We start from the raw sequence: 19406 nt of genomic DNA, 5'->3' as shown, positions 1-19406 counted from the left end.
TAGAAGGAAAGTACCTCAACATAATGAAGGCCACATATGACAAACCCACAGCCAAGATCATACTTAATGGTGAAAAACTGAAAGACATCCCGCTGAGAACAGGAGCAAGACAACGGTGCCCACTCTCGCCACTCTTATTCAACATAGTACTAGAGCTTTTGGCCAGAGCAATCAGGCAAGAAAAACAAGTAATAGGAATCCAAATAAGAAAGGAAACAGGGAAACTTTTGCTATTTGCAGATGACATGATTCTGTATATAGAAAACCCTAAAGAACCCACGAGAAAACTATTAGAAATAATTAATGGGACTGGCCCCCTGGCCGAGTGGTTAAGTTCGCGTACTCTGCTGCAGGCGGCCCAGTGTTTCGTTGGTTCGAATCCTGGGCGCGGACATGGCACTGCTCATCAAACCATGCTGAGGCGGCATCCCACATGCCACAACTAGAAGGACGCACAATGAAGAATATACAACTATGTACTGGGGGGCTTTGGGGATAAAAAGGAAAAAATAAAATCTTTAAAAAAAAAGAAATAGTTAACAACTACAGCAAAGTTGCAAGGTACAAAATCAATTTTAAAAATCAGTTTCATTTCTATACACTAACAATGAACTAGCAGAAAAAGAAACCAAGAATACAATCTCATTTACAATCACAACAAAAATAATAAAATATCTAGGAATAAACTTAACCAAAGAGGTGAAAGACCTATACACCGAAAACTATAAGACATTATGGGAAGAAATTGAAGAAGACACAAAGAAATGGAAAGATGTTCCATACTCATTGATTGGAAGAATGAACATAGTTAAAATGTCCATACTACCTAAGGCAATCTACAGATTCAGTGTGATCTGAATCAGAATCCCAATGAGAGTCTTCACAATGAGATACTTCACAGAAATAGAACAAAGAATCCAAACATCTATATGGTACAACAAAAGACCCCAAATAACCAAAGCAATCCTGAGAAAAAAGAACAAAGCTGGAGGCATCACAATCCCTGACTTCAAAATGTACCACAAAGCTATGGTAATCAAAACAGCATGGTACTGGAGCAAAAACAGACAAGCAAATCAATGGAACAGAATTGAAAGCCCAGAAATAAAACCACACATCAATGCACAGTTAATCTTCGATAAAGGAGCCAAGAACATACAATGGAGAAAGGAAAGTGTCTTCAATAAATGGTATTGGGAAAACTGGACAGCCACATGCAAAAGACTGAAAGTAGACCATTATCTTCCACCATACACAAAAATTAACTCAAAATGGATTAAAGATTTGAATGCAAGACCTGAAATCATAAAACTCCTAAAAGAAAATATAGGCTGTACACTCTTTGACATTGGTCTTAGCAACATCTTTTTGAATGCCATATCTACTCGGGCAAGGGAAACAAAAGAAAAATTTAACAAGCGAGATTACATCAGACTAAAAAGCTTCTGCAAAGCAAAGGAAACCAAGAACAAAACAAAAAGACAACCCACCAACTGGGAGAAAATATTTTCAGATCATTTATCTGATAAGAGGTTGATTTCCAAAATATATAAAGAACTCATACACCTCAACAACAAGAAAAATACAACCCGATCAAAAGATGGGCAGAGGATATGAACAGACATTTTTCCAAAGAAGATATACAGATGGCCAACTGACATATGAAATGATGCTCAACATCACTAATTACTAGGAAAATGCAAAACAAAACTACAATAAGATATCACCTTATACTGGTCAGAATGGCAATAATAACCAAGACAAAAACCAACAAATGTTGGAGAGGTTGTGGAGAAAAGGGAACCCTCATACACTGCTGGTGGGAATGCAAACTGGTGCAGCCACGATGGAAAACAGTATGGAGATTTCTCAAAAAATTAAAAATATAAGTAGCATATGACCCAGCTATCCCACTAGTGGGTATTTATCCAAAGAACTAGAAATCAATGATCCAAAGAGATTTATGCACCCCTATGTTCATTGCAGCATTATTCACAGTAGCCAAGATGTGGAAGCAACCCAAGTGCCCATCAACTGATGACTGGATACAGAAGATGTGGTATATATACACAATGGAATACTACTCAGCCATAAAAAAGACAAAATGGTCTCATTGCAACCACATGTATGGACCTTGAGGGTATTATGTTAAGTGAAATAAGCCAGAGAAAGACAAACACCATATGATTTCACTTATTTGTGGAACATAAACTTACAGACAAAGAGAACAGTTTAGTGGTTACCAGGGGGAAGGGGAGTGGGGGGGTGGGCACAAGGGGTGAAGGGGCACATTTATATGGTATCTGACAAATAATAAAATGCAACTGAAACTTCACAATGTTATAAACTATTATGACCACAACAAAAAAAATTTTTTTAATATTATTGTCTGAAAACAAAAAAGACATTTGCAACAACATGGATGGAACTTGAGGGTACGATGTTAAGCAAAATAAGCCAGAGAGAGAAAGACAAATACTGAATGATTTCACTCATATGTGGAAGATAACAAATACATGGATAAAGAGAACAGATTAGTGGTTACAGAGGGGAAGGGGATTGGGAGGTGGGCTAAAGGGATAAAGGGGCACATATGTATGGTGATGGATAAAAATTAGACTACTGGGGGTGAGCATGATGAAGTGTATTCAGAAATTGATAAATAATAATGTCAACCGGAAATTACACAATGTTATAAACCATTATGATCTCAATAAAGTTTCTTGGAAAAAAATAAAATGTCCTTTACATTAACATCACAAAACATCAAATACCTAGGAATAAATCTAATGAATGATATGCAAGATCCTACACTGTAAACCACAATACATTGCTAAGAGAAATTAAAGAAGACCTAAAAAAGGGGGGGGGGTGGGATTAGGTCCACGTTCATGGACTGGAAGATTCAATATTATGAAGATGTCAGTTTTTCCCAGAATGATATAAAGACCCAATGCAATATCAATCAAAATCCTAGTAGACTTTTTTTGTAGGAATTGACAAGGTGATTCTAAAATTTATATGGAAATGCAAAGGGACAAGGATAGCCAAGGCAATTGAAGAAGAACAAATCTGGAGCTCTTGTATTACCAACGAGCAAAATTTATTATAAAGTTATATTATTTAGGAAAGTATGATATTGGCAAAGAAGAAAAAACAGATCAACGGATCAAAGCAGAGGGCTCAAAAACAGATCCACACATTCAATCACTTGATAAATGCAAAGATAAACTGCACTGGGTGAAGGAAAAGATGATCTTTTTAACAAATAATGCTGGGCCAATTGAACATCCATGTAGAAAGTAATGTATATGGACTTCTATCTCACACCATACATATGCACAAAAATTATAGGTGGATCTAACTGTGAAACATAAAATCACGAAGCTTTTTTTTTTTGAGGATGATTAGTCCTGAGCTAACATCTGCTGCCAGTCCTCCTCTTTTTGCTGAGGAAGTCTGGCCCTGAGCTAACATGCGTGCCCATCTTCCTCTACTTTATATGTGGGACGCCTACCACAGCATGGTGTGCCAAGTGGTGCCATGTCCACACCCGGGATCTGAACCAGAGAACCCCAGGCCGCCAAGAGGCAAGAGGTGCACACTTAGCCACTGCGCCACGGGGCTGGCCCGCCCTCACCACAAAGCTTTTAAAAGAAAACAGGAGAATATCTTCCTGTTCTTGGGGTAGGAAAAGATTTCTTAAACAAGATGCAAAAAGTACTAAGGATAAAGTTAGGGACTGATAAAACCGACTTCATTAAAGTTATGAACTTCTATTCATGAAAAGACACCATTAGAAAAGTGGAAAGGAACAGAGTGGGAGAGGACATTTGCTATCCCGCCCCTCAATGCTGTATGGATCAGAGCATTTCAGATCGTTAAGGACTCTCATTAGTTGGAAATCATGGTGAGCTCTGATAGAAGCCTTTCCGGCAGTGGCTGACTTCCCAAGCTTATTCAGGTCCTGTCTTAAACCATAATCCACCTTCAAAGATCCCCGGGACCAGAGACATCAAGCCATGCAGGGCATCAGACCATGGCAAATATAGGATGCACAGACAATGAGATACTTTGGAGCAAAAGGAAAGGAAGGCAGACCAGTTTGGCTTTTGTTTTTCTGTTGCTTGGCAGGGAAATGGTGTTAGTGGTCTATTAAGCACAGTGAGTTGATCACGAAGTCAAACCCTGGTTTCATGGAGACTGAGCCACATTTGATGGATGTATTAAGGTTATAAAAAGATGTAGAATTATCTGCTAAATAGACTGGAACAGTTAGATCTAGATCAGTAGTCAATTTTCATACAAGCCTATTCTCTTTGGAAATCCTCTCAGCTACACTGAAGACACGCTGCTTTCCATTTACCTGTTTCACTGATCTAGTGATATTTGCTTGCACTTGAGCACGTGGAGAAGACTTCGTCTATCAGCCAGTACCTTGTGGAAAGGGCCGCTCTGAGGTCCCAGTGCACCTACCTTGAATGGGCAGGTAACTGAAATGTGAGACAATCTGATTATAGAAACTACCATGACACTTGGGGTAAAAAATGTTTCATTATCTTGTTCCAAGTTTTAAAATCTATCTACTCTATGTACTTTTTATTCTAGTAACCATACGTCTGTGTACCTATGGTTTTTATTTTCCCCAATTTCCAACCAGACATTTCTATATGGGAATAATTTTGTCATCTCAAACTCATCATTTCAATCCTTTTTGAAGTCTTTTCTCTTATTTGACTCCCAGGTCTTCAATCTGGCAATGCAAAAGTGAGGAAGAGGGTTAGCGGGGTGAGTTGAAAAAAATAAGAGAGAGGTGCATTTTACTTACAAGTCTGATTTGCATTCCTTTCTTTTTCCAAAATACAGCCAACTGTGAAGAAGTAAGCAAATAAATCCCTGAGGGAGTGACTGTAGCCTTGAAAGGGAAGGCTGGCATCAGGTGTGTGTGAAGCAAATGACACCTGAACTCCATAGACTTGCCATCTGTCGAAGCCGGCAAGAACTGCCCAGAGGATTTCTGAAGCACGGGTTGACAATGGATTGCAAATCTAACTCAGGCTTTGGCTTGTCTCAAGGTAACTAAGTTTACCTTTGAAATCTGCCCAGACTCTGCAAAGAGAAGCTTACCCCACAGCAATGCACAGACTCTGTGCATTACCCCACAGACTCTGGTTGGTTAGGGAAGCTTTATTGATCTTCTAGATAATATTTTTATTTAATGTAATTGAGGCTCATCCTGATGTATCCATCTAGCAGAGTACACATAATTTAAGGAGTCAAATAAATAGAGTAACAGAAATTTAATGGAAGAATAGTGGGGTTTGCTTTAGTGTGTGTTACCCTAAATAGAAGTCTTTACTTAGTTGGAATTGAATATCAACATAAACTCAGTTTAAATACAACAAAAGACATTGGCCTGCTTGAACTAATACTTAAGAAGTAGTCTATTACATAACAACTGTTTATTAAGGGCCTATCATGTCCCAGAACCTCTCTCAGTGCTTCTCAAGCTCTAATATGCATACAAATTAGCCAGAGATTTTGTTACAATGCTGATTCTGAGTATTTTGGGGAAAATGGCAGCTACACTGGCAGCATAGTTTCTGGATCTTCCTTTAATGCCCATGTGAAAAACACACAAAGCAGCTAGTTGGCAAAACCAAAAGTTCATGGCCAACATTTTCAACAAATTTAGGTGATAAGTTGTCCCCTCAAACCTCAAAGTACAAGTGACTGAAGACAAATCGCAATCGCCACACAACCTGCACAGTGTCAGCATCCATGGGAGAAGCAGCAAAAGGAATCAACAGAGTGACCGAAGGACCCAAGAACAGAAGAGCCTCAACATAGCCAACAGATACTCACTGGAAAGTACAGTGGGCCAATTTAAGAGCAGCAGCTAAAAGCAGTAGCGGTTCTGCCCAACCCAAAACCAGAGTGAACGCAAGAAAACCCCAGGGTAAGGCCTAAAGGGGATGGAGTAGAATAGCTTAAGACTGTCCACAGAATTTTCTGCAATGACGGAAATGTTCTATATTTCTGTATACAATAACCATGAGCCACATGTGACTGCTGAGCACTTGAAATGTGGCTAGTGTGTCTGAGGAACCGAATTTTTAAAACAATATTTAAAAGGAAAACTGAATGCACTCTTTTCCTCATATCATCCCAATATATTAAAATGTTTGAGGGAAGATCCACAAAATTTTAGAAACAAAGTTTGGGTGAATTTCATCCTGTTCATACTGGCTCTTTCTAATTACTTTCTTCCACAGTTGAGCTTTACCATGTTTGAAGGAAGATCATCTCATCTCCTTCCCCTATGGTGGTCCCATGCCCTTCTTACCATAAGAATTTGGCCAGTGGAAGAACTGTGGACAGGACCAATAGTAGGCAAAGAGAGGAGGACAAGGAGATTGTAGGGTAGCAGAGGAGAAAATAAAAGGGAAAGGTTTTTTTCATGTTTAGCTATTCTTGGAGTCACAGTCACAGATTTCATACAAACCGTAAAGTTTGGGAAATGAACACGGACAGTGTTGAAAGTTGTGGTGGAGAGGTAGGTTGGCAATGGAAACAATGATCAAAGCATCCTTCCACTGTCAATTGTTATTCACTCAGCCCCTCCAAAAAGGCTGGATATGGCAACAGCCTGCACTGCTTCACACTGATTGAATGAGCATGTTCCAATTGCTTCAGTCATCTTTGATAATCTCCATAGGCTCTTTTAAGATGGACAGAGCATCAGTAGTAGTAGAACGTGTAAGGTCAACAGAAAGCCTGCCCATCTCCCTTCTTTAGTCTCCCCCAACCTCTCACCTCTCCAGTCTGTTTTCTATAGCCCACTCTGGTATCATTGTAACATTAATTCCCCTGGGAGATTGCTTACTCTTTGCAAATATTCCCTTTCCCTTGCCCATGGGGGGAGTGGACTTCCTGCCTTGTTGATATTGGGATTGGCCAAATGACTTTCTCAGTCAATGTATGAGATATGAAGTGTGCCACATCTGAGTGGAAGCTTTAAATGCAGGTGCATGGTTTGGCTCAGCCCTTGCTCTTTGTCTCTAGCTTTAGAAAATCTCATTTCAGATCAGGGCACAGCCTGAGTCCTGGAAGTGGGAAACCCTGGAGAAGAGTAGGCCTGCAACTTGGAGCAGAGACTCAGTTAAACTGCAGTGCTCATGTAATGTGAGGAAGAAACAAATGGTATAAGTGCCTGAGATTTTTGGAGTTCTTTGTTACTGAAGCAAAGCTGGCTAATACATCATCCCCTTGTTTAACAGCCTTCAGCAGCTCTCATTCCCCAGAAGATAAAGTTCAAGTTCCTTATCACGGCTTACATGGGTACATGGGTCATTCACCATCTGAACCCTGCCTGCCTCTTCAGTCTTATCTAGCACCATTGTCCCCCTTGCCACATACACACAATTTGTCCTCCAGCTAATTGGAAGACATTGAGCTTTACCAGGCTTCCATGTCCTTACAGTGTTCCCAGGGTCTTTTAGGAGTCAGAGAAGGCCCAGGTCACTTGCAACTATTTTTAAATTCTCAGTATATTTTTAAAAATGTATAAATACCAAAATAGAGTTTCAAAAATTATGGTATACTTGAAATTTTTACATTTAATAAATTAGCACCTTTAACATATACAAACTCTTGGAGATAACTTCAAACACACATATCTGAGGTCCATTGTGAGTGAGAAGGCTGTGGGTAAATGGTTCTTCTGGCCAGCCTCTTTCTTTCCCTACACAGTGCCCTCCCTCTTCCCCCAGTAGGCACCTTCCCACCTTCAGTCACTGGCACTGAGTCCTTCTGCCTGAGATGCATTTTGTCAAACTTTTCTCCATCCTATCACCTCCTGATAGGCATCACCCACTCTCTAGAACTGTAGCTGATGTCCTGCATCCTCATCCTGGCAGTGAATCATTCACTTCTTTACACAAGAGCCTTATATGCATTCCTTGTATTGTACTATAATAATATATGGCAATTTGCTTACGGATCTTCCTTGACTTGTGATGGGGTTATGTCCCAATAAATCCATTGTAACTTGAAAAGACCATAAGTTGAAAACACATTTAACACACCTAACCTACTAAACCTCATAGCTTAGCCTAGTCTACCTTAAACGTGCTCAGAACAATTACATTAGCTACAGTTGGGCAAAATCATCTAACACAAAGCCTATTTTATAATAAAGTGTTGAATATCTCGTAATTTATTGAATACTGTACTGAAAATGAAAAACATAATGGTTGTACGGGTACAGAATGGTTGTCAGTGTGTTGGTTGTTTTCCCTTGTGATCATGGGGCTGACTGGGACTGTGGCTCGCTGCCACTGCCCAGCATCACAAGAGAGTATGGTACACATATCACTAGCCCAGGAAAAGATCAAAATTCAAAATCTGAAGTACAGTTTCTACTGAATGTGTATCGCTTTTGCATCACCGTAAAGTCAAAAAATTGTACGTTGACCCATCATAAGTCAGGGACCATCTGTCAATCCCTGGAGGATAAAGACCAGAATTTACATGTCTTGATGTTGTTTCTCTGAACACCACCCCAATGGCAAGAGGGAGTAGGGCTAACGGTGCTAGATAGCCTTTCTGAGGTGGCAGGGGAAGCCCTGATTTGTAGAATTTATTGACTTCTGTGGTATAAATATGGCTGATTTCAAGCTACCAATGTGATGCCACTGAACACTGAGTTGAGAAGAGATGTGGATAATGGAGTCTTATGAGCTGGTATAAGCTGGCTCCAGCACACCACTGAATTATGTGAGTAATGGAGAGATGGTGCTGGAGTCAGAAGATGGTACGGGGCTGGAACGGATGGGAGAAAGAGAAGCCAGGAGAAGTGAAGGGAGAATTGTGAGGCATTGGAAAAGCTGCTGGTCCAGAGTTTCTCTCCTAAGGTCCAGGTTCTTGGGTTCCATCCATCAAATGCACCTACATACAGAGCACCAGGCTCCTTTCCTGGCACAAGCCACTTCTCTTAAGCCATTTGTTGGATTTTTTAAAATAAGGAAAATGAACAAGCCAGCTTGCTGTAACGAAGACCCAGAATAGAGGCTCAGCTCCTGCTTGCTGTCCTCCTGGTAAACCCTGTTCCAGCCACCACTGCTACATAACAAGACACCCTAAAACTTAGTGCCTTAAAAGAACAGTAATCAATAATTTTGTCCATGAGTCAATTTTGCCAGAGATTGACAGGGAAGGCTGGAATATGCTCCCCACAGCTGCCTCTGGGGAGGCTCAGTTAAGGCTGGAAGATCCATTTCCAAGTCACTCATATAACTAGGCAACTCATGCAGGCTATCATTTGAAAGCTCAGCCAGAGCTGAAGACCAAAAGCCTTAGTTCCTCTCAATGTGTACCTGTCCACAGTGGCCTCTCAGTGTGCTACTCAGGCTTCCTCACAACATGGTCGTTGGGTTCCCAGAGCAAGGATTTCAAGAGAATCAGACAGAAGATGTATCACCTTTTGTGATATAGACTCAGAAGTTACATAGCATGATTTTGCCAGAATCAAAGGCCTACCCAAATTAATGGGGAGGGAACATAGATCCCGCTTTTCAATAAGAGCAATACTAACATCACATCATAAAAAGAGCATGTGGGAAGGGATATATTGTGATGGACATCTTTGGAAAACACAATCTGCCACATGCCCTTAAAGATCATGGGAGCATTTTACTTCCTGCCTCCATCTAAAGAGGCCTCTTTGTTCAGACTCAGCCCTCCCCAGGTTCCCATGGCCACACCCTTTCCTTGCCTGAGATTCTCCTTGCTACAAAATGACTAGTCCTGGAATTGGGAAGACTAAATCCCAATGGAAATACTGGTTTCAACTAGGGATTTGAAGACTTTACGCAAATTTAAGAAGCAATTTACAATGAAGTGTAGTGACTGGAGATTTATTACTTGCCAAAACAATTTGTGTTTTTTAAATAACAGCTTGTTAACACAATTAAATTTCTCTTTGGTAGGAGGCACAGAAGAGAATTTTGAGCTAACCCTCCCTCTTACTCTCTCACAGATTAACAGAACCGGATATATCAATTTGCCAATCCACCATTTATCAAAGGAAAAAGTAATAAAAATCTCTAAATCCAACAGTAAGGCCTGGGGGAGAAGCGTTCAGAACAGCCACACGAGGAGCTCAGCAGAACTTCTCCCCAGCAAAACTATCATAACTGGTGAAAACTACTCCCCCCAAACCCTAACAATTTAAAGTTTCTGAAATTGTCTTAAGGGCATATAGCAAATGAAGAAATTTATTCAAGAAAATCTACTAAATCTCAATGAAAACAAGAGTTGAGGCAGTTGAGTCCCTTCACCAACTCAGTGTAACAAAAACTCCACTCTGAGCAGGGTTAGCCAAAAAGACAAGGCTTGCAACCCACCCCACCCACCCATCCACCCTCCGCCTGCCAGCTCCCAGTCATGGGCTAGGATATCTCTCCAGGAAAGACAGGCTTCCAGTGTTTCTTATCCTACCTAGCTCTGTGTTGCAGAGGCTAAATTCCAAGCAAGTGCAGCCAAGATATCGAGAGCTCCCTTCCTCTACCCAGTCCCACTGGTAGGATGGAGACTCTATCCCAGGTACAGCAGGCAGAAAATACTGGGACATTGATCACTGATCACCCTAGCCCCAGCTCGCTGATAGTGTGGAGGTTCTATACCAAGAGAGGCAAGCCACAAAGACCAGTACCCTGCTCATAAACAGAAGTGTCACTCTAAGAAAAGTGAGACACTGTCCCTGCCTCCAGCTCCAGAGCAGGAGCTCAGACTTTGCCCACAGCTGAGGTAGGCCATAACAAAAGAGAGTTCAGAAGATTTCCCCAAAGGGACTGACTTTATTTGGAACAGAGTGTAGGAAATTCAAGCCTAAATACAAGCTCTCAGAAACAATGGAGATTTTGGTGGCAAGCAACTAAGAGGAAATTGGTAGCTCCATGAGTGTAATAAGCTAAACCATAGCCTAGCTACTTTATCCGAGAGAACCAGGTAGTTAAGAAGAGGCAAACTTCAAACCTCAAAGACTAGCCTCAAGGACTACACCTGCAAAGAGGCTCAAATTTAATTAGAAGAGACTGAAGAGCAATTTATGCCCCAGGGCATTGTTGAAAATAATAGAGCAATCAGTTGGCAGTCAGTGGAGGATAATAGCTGGGTGTGAAATCAACAGAGACACCTTAACAGAGAGAACAAGGAAAGGGACAGTCAGAAGGCTCTGCTAAAACTACTGTCATCCCAAGGCTAACTGTGCACATGCCCAAGGCTACACTATCTGAGGAACACCAGAGGTTTCACACTGCAGAGGAAATAGATTTCCCTAGAATAGCCGGGCACATGGCTAAATGAATAAACAAGCAAACAATAACAAGCCCTAGAGAGGCGGGGGAGTAGGGAGAATAAGGGTCCAGAGTTGCTATAATATATTATCTAAAATGAACAGTTTTCACCAATTTTGAGACATGCAAAGAAATAGGAAAGTATGATCCATACACAGGAAAAAAAAAAGCAGGCAACAAAAACTACCTGAGAGGACCCTGATGTCAGATTTAACACACAAGGACTTCCACACAGCCATTATAATAAATATTTCAAAGAACTGAAGGAAACCATGTTTAAAGAAGTAAAAGAAAGTATGATAAAAATGTCACATCAAATGGAGAATATCAATAAAGAGAGAGAAATTGTAAAATATCATTAAATAGAAATTCAGGAACTGAAAAGTATAACTGAAACAAAAAATTTGCTGGAGGGGCTCAATAGTAAATTTTAACTAGGAGAATAAAGAATCAGTGAACTTAAAGATAGATTGATAGATATTATGCAATCTGAAGAATAGAGAGAAAATGAATGAAGAAAAATGAACATAGCCTCAGAGAAATGTAGGAGACCATGAAGCACACCAACATAGACATAATGGAGTACCAGAAAGAGGAGAGAAAGGAGGAGAAAAAATACCCAGAGAAATAATGGCTGAAAACGTCCCAAATTTGATGAAATACATCAATCTACATGTCCAAGAAGCTCAACTAACTTCATACAGGATAAATGCAAATCCACACCCACATACATCATGGTAAAAATACCAAAGGACAAATACAGAGAGAAAATCTTCCAAAAAAACATTAAAGTCTTGATTGAATAAATTATGTATCCAGGTATATAATACTATGCAAACATTTAAATAATATTTAGATATATTTTGTTGATGCAGAGCAATGCTGCATTTTGCTAAGTGAAAAAAAGCAAGTTATCAAGTTGTATACAGTATGATCATTTTTTGTAGTAACAAATACACTTGGATAGGTATACAAAGCACCTCACACATTAATTGTCAATCACAGAGCAAGCACTCCATAGAAGGTAGCTATTCCTAGTTCTGTTGCTGTGGTTGTAGTGTGGCCTTTTTAAAATTGACCAGGCCAGGCTGATATTATCTGCAGAGTTTGTATCAATCATTTCATGATAGTTATTGAAAAAATATATTAATATCCAAATCTACTGCACCTGACTGAAATGTTTTCCACCTCAGCTTCTATTGAATGAAAGTAATGACACCAGTGCTCATTCCCCACTAAGGCACTCCTTGTGCAGCAGCTTGCTTCTGAGCTCACACAAGAACCGCCCAGACCATGGGCAGGTGAGAGAAATGGGCTCTCTTGCTCTAGAGCTTACTTCCCCAAGAGGCAGCTGATGCGGATGTTGGCTGCCAGCTACTTGCAGGCACCACATTACTACAGGAACTGCTGCCAGGTTGGCCTATATTTCTCCCTTTCCTAAATCCTCACCACAAAATAGGCTTGTTCTCCTCCCTACCCACTTTCCCTGTGCACCCTGGGAATGCTGTCCTGGGAGGATATTTCTTAGTCCTGGTAGGCTAGGCAGGTGCTGGGTCCTCTCTGTTTCCTTCTGCCTGTAGCTAAGCCTTCTCTGACACTTCTGCCCAAGCTCACTAAAGCCTGATTCCAATGTTGGGCATGAACTAGACTCCTCCAGTGTCCCCTATCCAGCCAACCCCCATGCCAGATCTCCAAGCAAGACCTTGAAGGCTTCACAGTACAATCTGACACCCCTACTATTCCTACTGCCATTCCCTCCACCTAAATCACCCAAAGAATACAGGGCTGTAAGATCGAAGAGCCATTTGGTTGACCTCTCACAACAAGATAAAAAGACCAACAATAAAATATTCTGTATCCTTGCTGTTTAACCACAGTACTATTATTCCAATAGAATTGTGCTTTATTTGTTTCTCCTACCAAAATAATAAATTCTAACTATTCATAGTTTAAATCAATTTAAAGAGCTGGCCTAGGAACTCGACTCATACATTTTTCCTGTGGGGGAAAAACGTGTTCAGCAATTGGTTACAACAATCAGCTGTGTTCAAAGTATTGTCCTCAGTGAACCTAATTATCCTAACTTTCCAAATAACTGTTTATAAACTTTTGGACCTAACCCACTTTTCAGAGAGGGACTTCCTGTACTTGATTACTACAAATAAGTGAATCCCAAAAGGTTTAACAGATTGCAGAGGAGGATTAGGTTACATATGGGCAAACAACAGATGAAAATATAATTAGTATTATACCAATTTTTCTTTAAGCATTATAAATATAATATGCAAAGCTATTAGTGCTAAAGCAAACACCTGTCAGTTATTCACAAATATTTCCAATCCTAGGAAAATATTCCCCAGTAAACAGATGCTACACACTGAGATTCAGAGAGAAATTCTCAACCCCATTCAATCTAATTTTGCTAAGAGTGTCTCCCAAAGATTATTCACCACACTTCTGTATCTGCCACTATAATTAATAGTTTTCTGTTATTCTTTACACTTCAGGTTCAGCAACAGAAATTTCATTACCAGATAAGCTTATTTGATTCAGATACAACTAAGGTAATTACTAAATTCATAATAAACTGGTCATTTGGGGTCACGATGATGCTAGATCCTTAGCTTGTACTTGGTAAATAGTTAATAATCTCTGCAAGGAGAGCCGACCTCATGCTTACAAAAGTATATTAAAATTCTCCCGCAGTTTTTTTTTTGAAAGATTTTTTTTATTTTTCCTTTTTCTCCTAAAGCCCCCCAATACATAGTTGTATATTAGTTGTGAGTCCTTCTAGTTGTGGCATGTGGGATGTCACCTCAGCATGGCTTGATGAGCGGTGCCATGTCCACATCCTGGATATGAACTGGCAGAACCCTGGGCCACCGAAGTGGAGTGTGAGAACTTAACCACACGGCCACTGGGCCAGCCCTCTCCTGCAGTTTTATATTTGGGGAGTTCTGGCTTTCTTAAGATTTACCTGAGCCAGATATTTTTGTAAGCTTAAAACATTATAGCAATAATGTCTGATATTTCTATGATTCTTTTTTTTTTTAAAGATTTTATGATTTCCTTTTCTCCCGAAAGCCCCCCAGTACATAGTTGTGTATTTTTAGTTGTGAGTCCTTCTAGTTGTGGCATGTGGGATGCCACCTCAGCCTGGCTTGATGAGCGGTGCTAGGTCCACAGCCAGGATCCGAACCCTGGGCTGCCAAAGTAGAGCACACGAACTTAACCACTCAACCATGGGGCCAGCCCCTGTAATTCTTTATGCAATACTAGAAACAGTTTTTTAACAAAGAAGACAGACACAACTAGACAAAAAGACTCCATGCTTTGCTCTTCTCTCTGCGAGTTCTGGTGCCTCAGTTTCTTAGGAGACACCCATCTGATTTGGCGAGCAGAGACGGAGACATGTCAACAAGAGCCAGTGTTCCTGCTGCATGTCATTCCAAAGGCTTAAATGACGGACTTCATAAATTAATTTACTCTTAATTCAAATAACATGATGGAACATCTTCCTGAGATACCATGTAATCTTAAACCATGAAGCAATTATATATTTGAATCTATTTTAAAATGTCCATAATAATTTAAAAAAATTAAGAGTGAAGAGAGATGTAGGTATGAAACTCAACTTCAATCCAAAGCCCAAGATTGATTTTCTCAAACTGGAGAAAATTACTCTAAAAAGAGCAAGAAAACTTCTCCTGAGGGGCAGGAATCCTATTACTTTTGATTTTATACCCTAAAGGCTATTATTACACAGTTATTGGCAAATAGTGGATGCTCAATAAAACAAAATGTAAAGAAACTCATTCCGCTGACCATACCTTTGTATTTTTCACCTATTTTTTTGTGTTTGTTTTTTTGGAGGAGGTTAGGGAAGGTTGTGATAGAGGAAAAACGGTAGGTGAATCGGAGAAGACCACTGGCACAGAAACAAGCTAACAATGAAAAAACCCATTGAAGAACCTAGAAATGAATAATCACAAGAGCAAACTGAAGGGACAGAATGCATGGGGATCTGCCATAGCCAGACCTAACCTTGACAGGGTTCTCTCCCACCGGGGAGGCACCAGAACGAGAAGAGGAGCAATGACCCTCATGAAAATTCCAAGGCATATTGCCTGTGGTGCTTACTTCTCCCTAACCAGAGAAAAGCTAACTTTCTACTTTATCCTCTTTAGAAGAACGAACGAAGTTGGCACAATCTTTCACAGTGCTCATCTCTGAAAGCTCAGAACTACTCAAGTTGATTTGCATACAATAATTATTTACTTAATTTTTAACAAGCTCTCAGCTAGATTGTCCTTTCGACCCTTAACAAGCCAAAAATTATGTAAGATTCCTCTTCAAAGGAAAAGAAATTTTCCCCAAATAGGATCTATTGCTAACAACAGAATGCAATTTTCCACATGGCTTCTGCACTAAGATTTAAAGTGGTTCTGTGACAGGCAGGAGAAATTCTTTTGGTATAAGAGCTCAGAGAAACTGAGAAATCTCAGCTGCATCTATTATTGAAAACCAGAGTTTTTTTAATTTAAATTTATCCCTAAAGTTCATATCTTTAGTAAAATTTCTTAAAAGCAACAAGACAAGAAATTTTTTGAAAAGCTGTACGTTGCCTACAGAGGTGTAAGTTAATCTTAAAAAAAAGAAAGCACAGTGTTTAGAATCCCAATGCTTTATGTAACAGGCTAGCAGAAATGTATCAGGATTTGATTTTTATGATACATTAAGAACCTTACTTTCTGGTTCAAGAAGAAAAAATGCAAACCAACCAATTAATCTATGAATAAAGAGAGTTTCTGAAATCAATTTAATGGAATACATCAGGTTCCAAATCCGGAAGACCTTCTTTTACTCTGGTCGCAGAATGACTCATATTTCAAAGATATAGAGTGAATGGATGTAGTAAGTAAATGAGCCTAGAACCAAAATGTAGTGTTCTCTCAGGGCAGCAGACAAATGAGTCACCCAGACTAGCCCACCGCCCACTCACCAGATGTCCGACTTTGTGTTGTAGCCTTGGTGTTTCAGAGCTTCTGGACTCATATAATGGGGAGTTCCAGTTAAAGTGGTGGCTAGATCGCAGGATCCCATTAGGAGTCGAGAAACTCCAAAATCCCCTTGAAATAATAATTAATTTTATGAATTTTATAACAACAAAAATCAGCACTGGAAATTAACAACTGTGTCTAATTTGACAATTTTAATATGCAATGATTTATAACATCTTAAACAGAGAGGAAAATTATATATTTTAAATTATACAATGCTGGTGAGTAGCTTTAAAAACCAAAGCCTTATAGGAGAAAGAAGACTTTGAGCCAGGAAAGTGAATTATGTAAGCTAAAACTTTTTATTTCTGGAATTGTGGAGAACCAGCAACTTGAAACAAAAAGCTATTTCAAGTCTGAACAACAACAGACAGAATGATTTGGGAAGGGCTGAATATAATCATTTGCAGTTTCATCTGAGGGGGCAGTTTGCTCTTCATTTACAATAAAGAAAACGTTTTAAACAGAAGACCTGAGACTTTTCAAGAACATGACTATAAAAATCTGCCTCCACCAGCTTCTCTATCCTTGCCTAATTAGTTGTTTGCTTTTATGCCTTCCCCTCTCAGAACATCTTACATGAAGATTAAACAATCCAGTAACTGTTACAAGTGGAGGTACAGTTCTGAAGGAGAACTAAAGGTTAACAAAGCCATTACACCAACGTTTTAATTATCTGTGATAACTGCTAACTGCTTGTGGAAAAATAAGTGGGGAAACCTGTAGCAATGAAAACAGTAGAACAAATCTAACTGCTTGCAAACTGCCTGGCATGGAATAGGAACTCAAAAAATATTTGTTAAACCTATCGAGTACATAGCAAATTTATATCTCCATTTATATCAGATAGTCAGAAACAAAATAATTGAGTTTTGTTGGGTCCAACCAAGTAGGAACAAAAATTTGAGAACTTTAATAAACCAATGATTACTCTAACACTTTTAGGTACTATATTCTGCAATTTAATACATCAGTAACATGTAGAATATATGCTCCTATGTTTTTAAAATACATACTTTTAAAAATCTTACCAATTTTAAGTAGATTATTTTTCAGAAATATATTCTTTGATTTCAAGTCTCGATGAAGTATCCTCCTACAAAGGGAAAAAAGGATACACAATTGCACGCAAGTTAAAAAAATTTTAAATCCAAAGAGAAATAATATATATGGGTGTATGGGAACTAATTCACACAAATATACACTCCCATGGATATATCTTTCAATGTTTAAAAGCTACAAAGCCACAACATTTCCTAGTTTTCCTGAGGAAATAAGAGTTATGAAACAAAGTTTTAAAGGCAGGGGAGCACGGAGTTGGGAGAAGGGTGATTGATGTGCTTTCAATTTTTTTTTTTTTAATTTTCTTTTCTTTTTTTTAAAGATTGGCACCTGAGCTAACAATCAATGCCAATCTTCTTTCTTTTTTTTTCTGTTTTTTCTCCCCAAATCCTCCCAGTACATAGTTGTATATTTAAGTTGTGGGTCCTTCTAGCTGTGGCATGTGGGATGCCGCCTCAGCGTGGCCTGATGAGCGGTGCCATGTCTGCACCCAGGATCCGAACCGGTGAACCTCTGGGCCACCAAAGCAGAGCACGTGAACTTAACCACTATGCCACGGGGCCAGTCCCTCAACTATTTCAATAGGCCAGATTTTACTGTGTTTTTGTAGCATGATCTACATAGTACTATATCCAGTAACCATATACCCAGTTCACAGACTGGGTCATCATAAAGTTTTATAATATATTATATTTATAATTATATTATATTTTATAATATAATTAATATAATTAATTTATATAATTATATATAATATATAATTAATATAATATAATATATTATATTTATAATATATTATATATAATCTACTACATATTATATATATGTTATATATGATATCTTATATAGAATACATATAGTCTCATATATATTATAATCCAAATGCATATATATAATCTCATATCTATTGTAACCCAAATGCTCAGGTTTTATGTATTTGTGGAAATAATAATGTTGACAATGATATTTAGTAATAGATCACATTTATTAAGTTTTACTATAAACCAGCAGTGTAAATTATGTCAGTTAAGACTTTTATTTCTAGAATTATGGAGAACTAGACAGCTTGAAAACTTCTTCCAAAAAAACACACCAAAAAATCTTGAATCAAGTATACAAATACCTTCATATATGCACAGCTGAGTCCTCAGGAAAATGAGACAAATCCCAGGGAATTATCCAAAAAAACCCTGGAAATCAGAATGGGCAGTAGGTGCTGATTTCTCAGCTGCCCTAGAGGGTTGTGCTGGTCTCAGTAACTCATGGGCTGGCTTTAACAGCCTCAGAGAACAACAGCCAAGACCTTAAGCCCATGTAATATGGAAAGCTGGGACTATATGTAGTCTGAATCCTACATGTGATCCATACCTTAAGTGAAAGTATGACTTCAGAAACATCCACTCATGAGTAAACAAAATGATAAGAAAGCTTATATGTATAGGTCTGAACTCTGAGTGGACAAACAAACATCTCCTTAGGTATTTCATAACCATAGCTTTCTGCTCACTCACAGTTGGAATTCAAATATGTGGTAGTGGTACAGCTCCAGAAATCCCAAACCAAGAAATTAACATAAAAATTGGTTCTCAGCTGCTACTACCCTCTTGGGGCATCTGGCAGAAGCAAGGGCAAACTAAGAGTCAGCAGAAAATATATAATAAAATTAAACCCCTGAGAATTTCAGGTAATTTAATAGGATACAAACTATAAGTATATTTTAAATTATTAAAACCATTTTAAAAAGGAATATAAAACACAAGATAGAAACACAATCATATCCAAAAACAGACGATGCCGATTTGAGAAACAATCAAATAGAACTTCTAGGGGAAGAATGTGATTATTAAAATAAGAAACTCAAGATTAAGAGCTCAGCTCCCAACTATGATGGAGTAAGCTTATATCACACTAAATCTCCCACTTCCCA

At 38.9% G+C, this 19406-nt stretch overlaps 1 protein-coding gene across 10 annotated transcripts in view; it reads right to left on the bottom strand.

Annotated features, from left to right (window-relative positions):
- The window catches only part of NEK11 (NIMA related kinase 11), a 246270-nt gene that overhangs the window by 147658 nt on the left and 79206 nt on the right, over positions 1–19406 (bottom strand). For all 10 annotated transcript variants that reach the window (XR_011496516.1, XM_070493166.1, XM_070493163.1 and 7 more), the window contains 2 exons: positions 17449–17513; positions 16360–16486 (listed from right to left, as the gene is read on the bottom strand). Coding sequence is in view for 9 of the 10 variants with exons in the window: in XM_070493166.1 (XP_070349267.1) it covers positions 16360–16486; positions 17449–17513 (192 nt within the window). In the remaining variant the exon portion in view is untranslated. The remainder of the gene's footprint in view (positions 1–16359; positions 16487–17448; positions 17514–19406) is intronic.

The sequence above is a fragment of the Equus asinus genome, chromosome 21, assembly GCF_041296235.1.
Source record: "Equus asinus isolate D_3611 breed Donkey chromosome 21, EquAss-T2T_v2, whole genome shotgun sequence".
Lineage (NCBI taxonomy): Eukaryota > Metazoa > Chordata > Mammalia > Perissodactyla > Equidae > Equus > Equus asinus.
The sequence above is the reverse complement of the archived record's forward strand: the minus strand, read 5'-3'. Positions and strand labels throughout refer to the sequence as shown.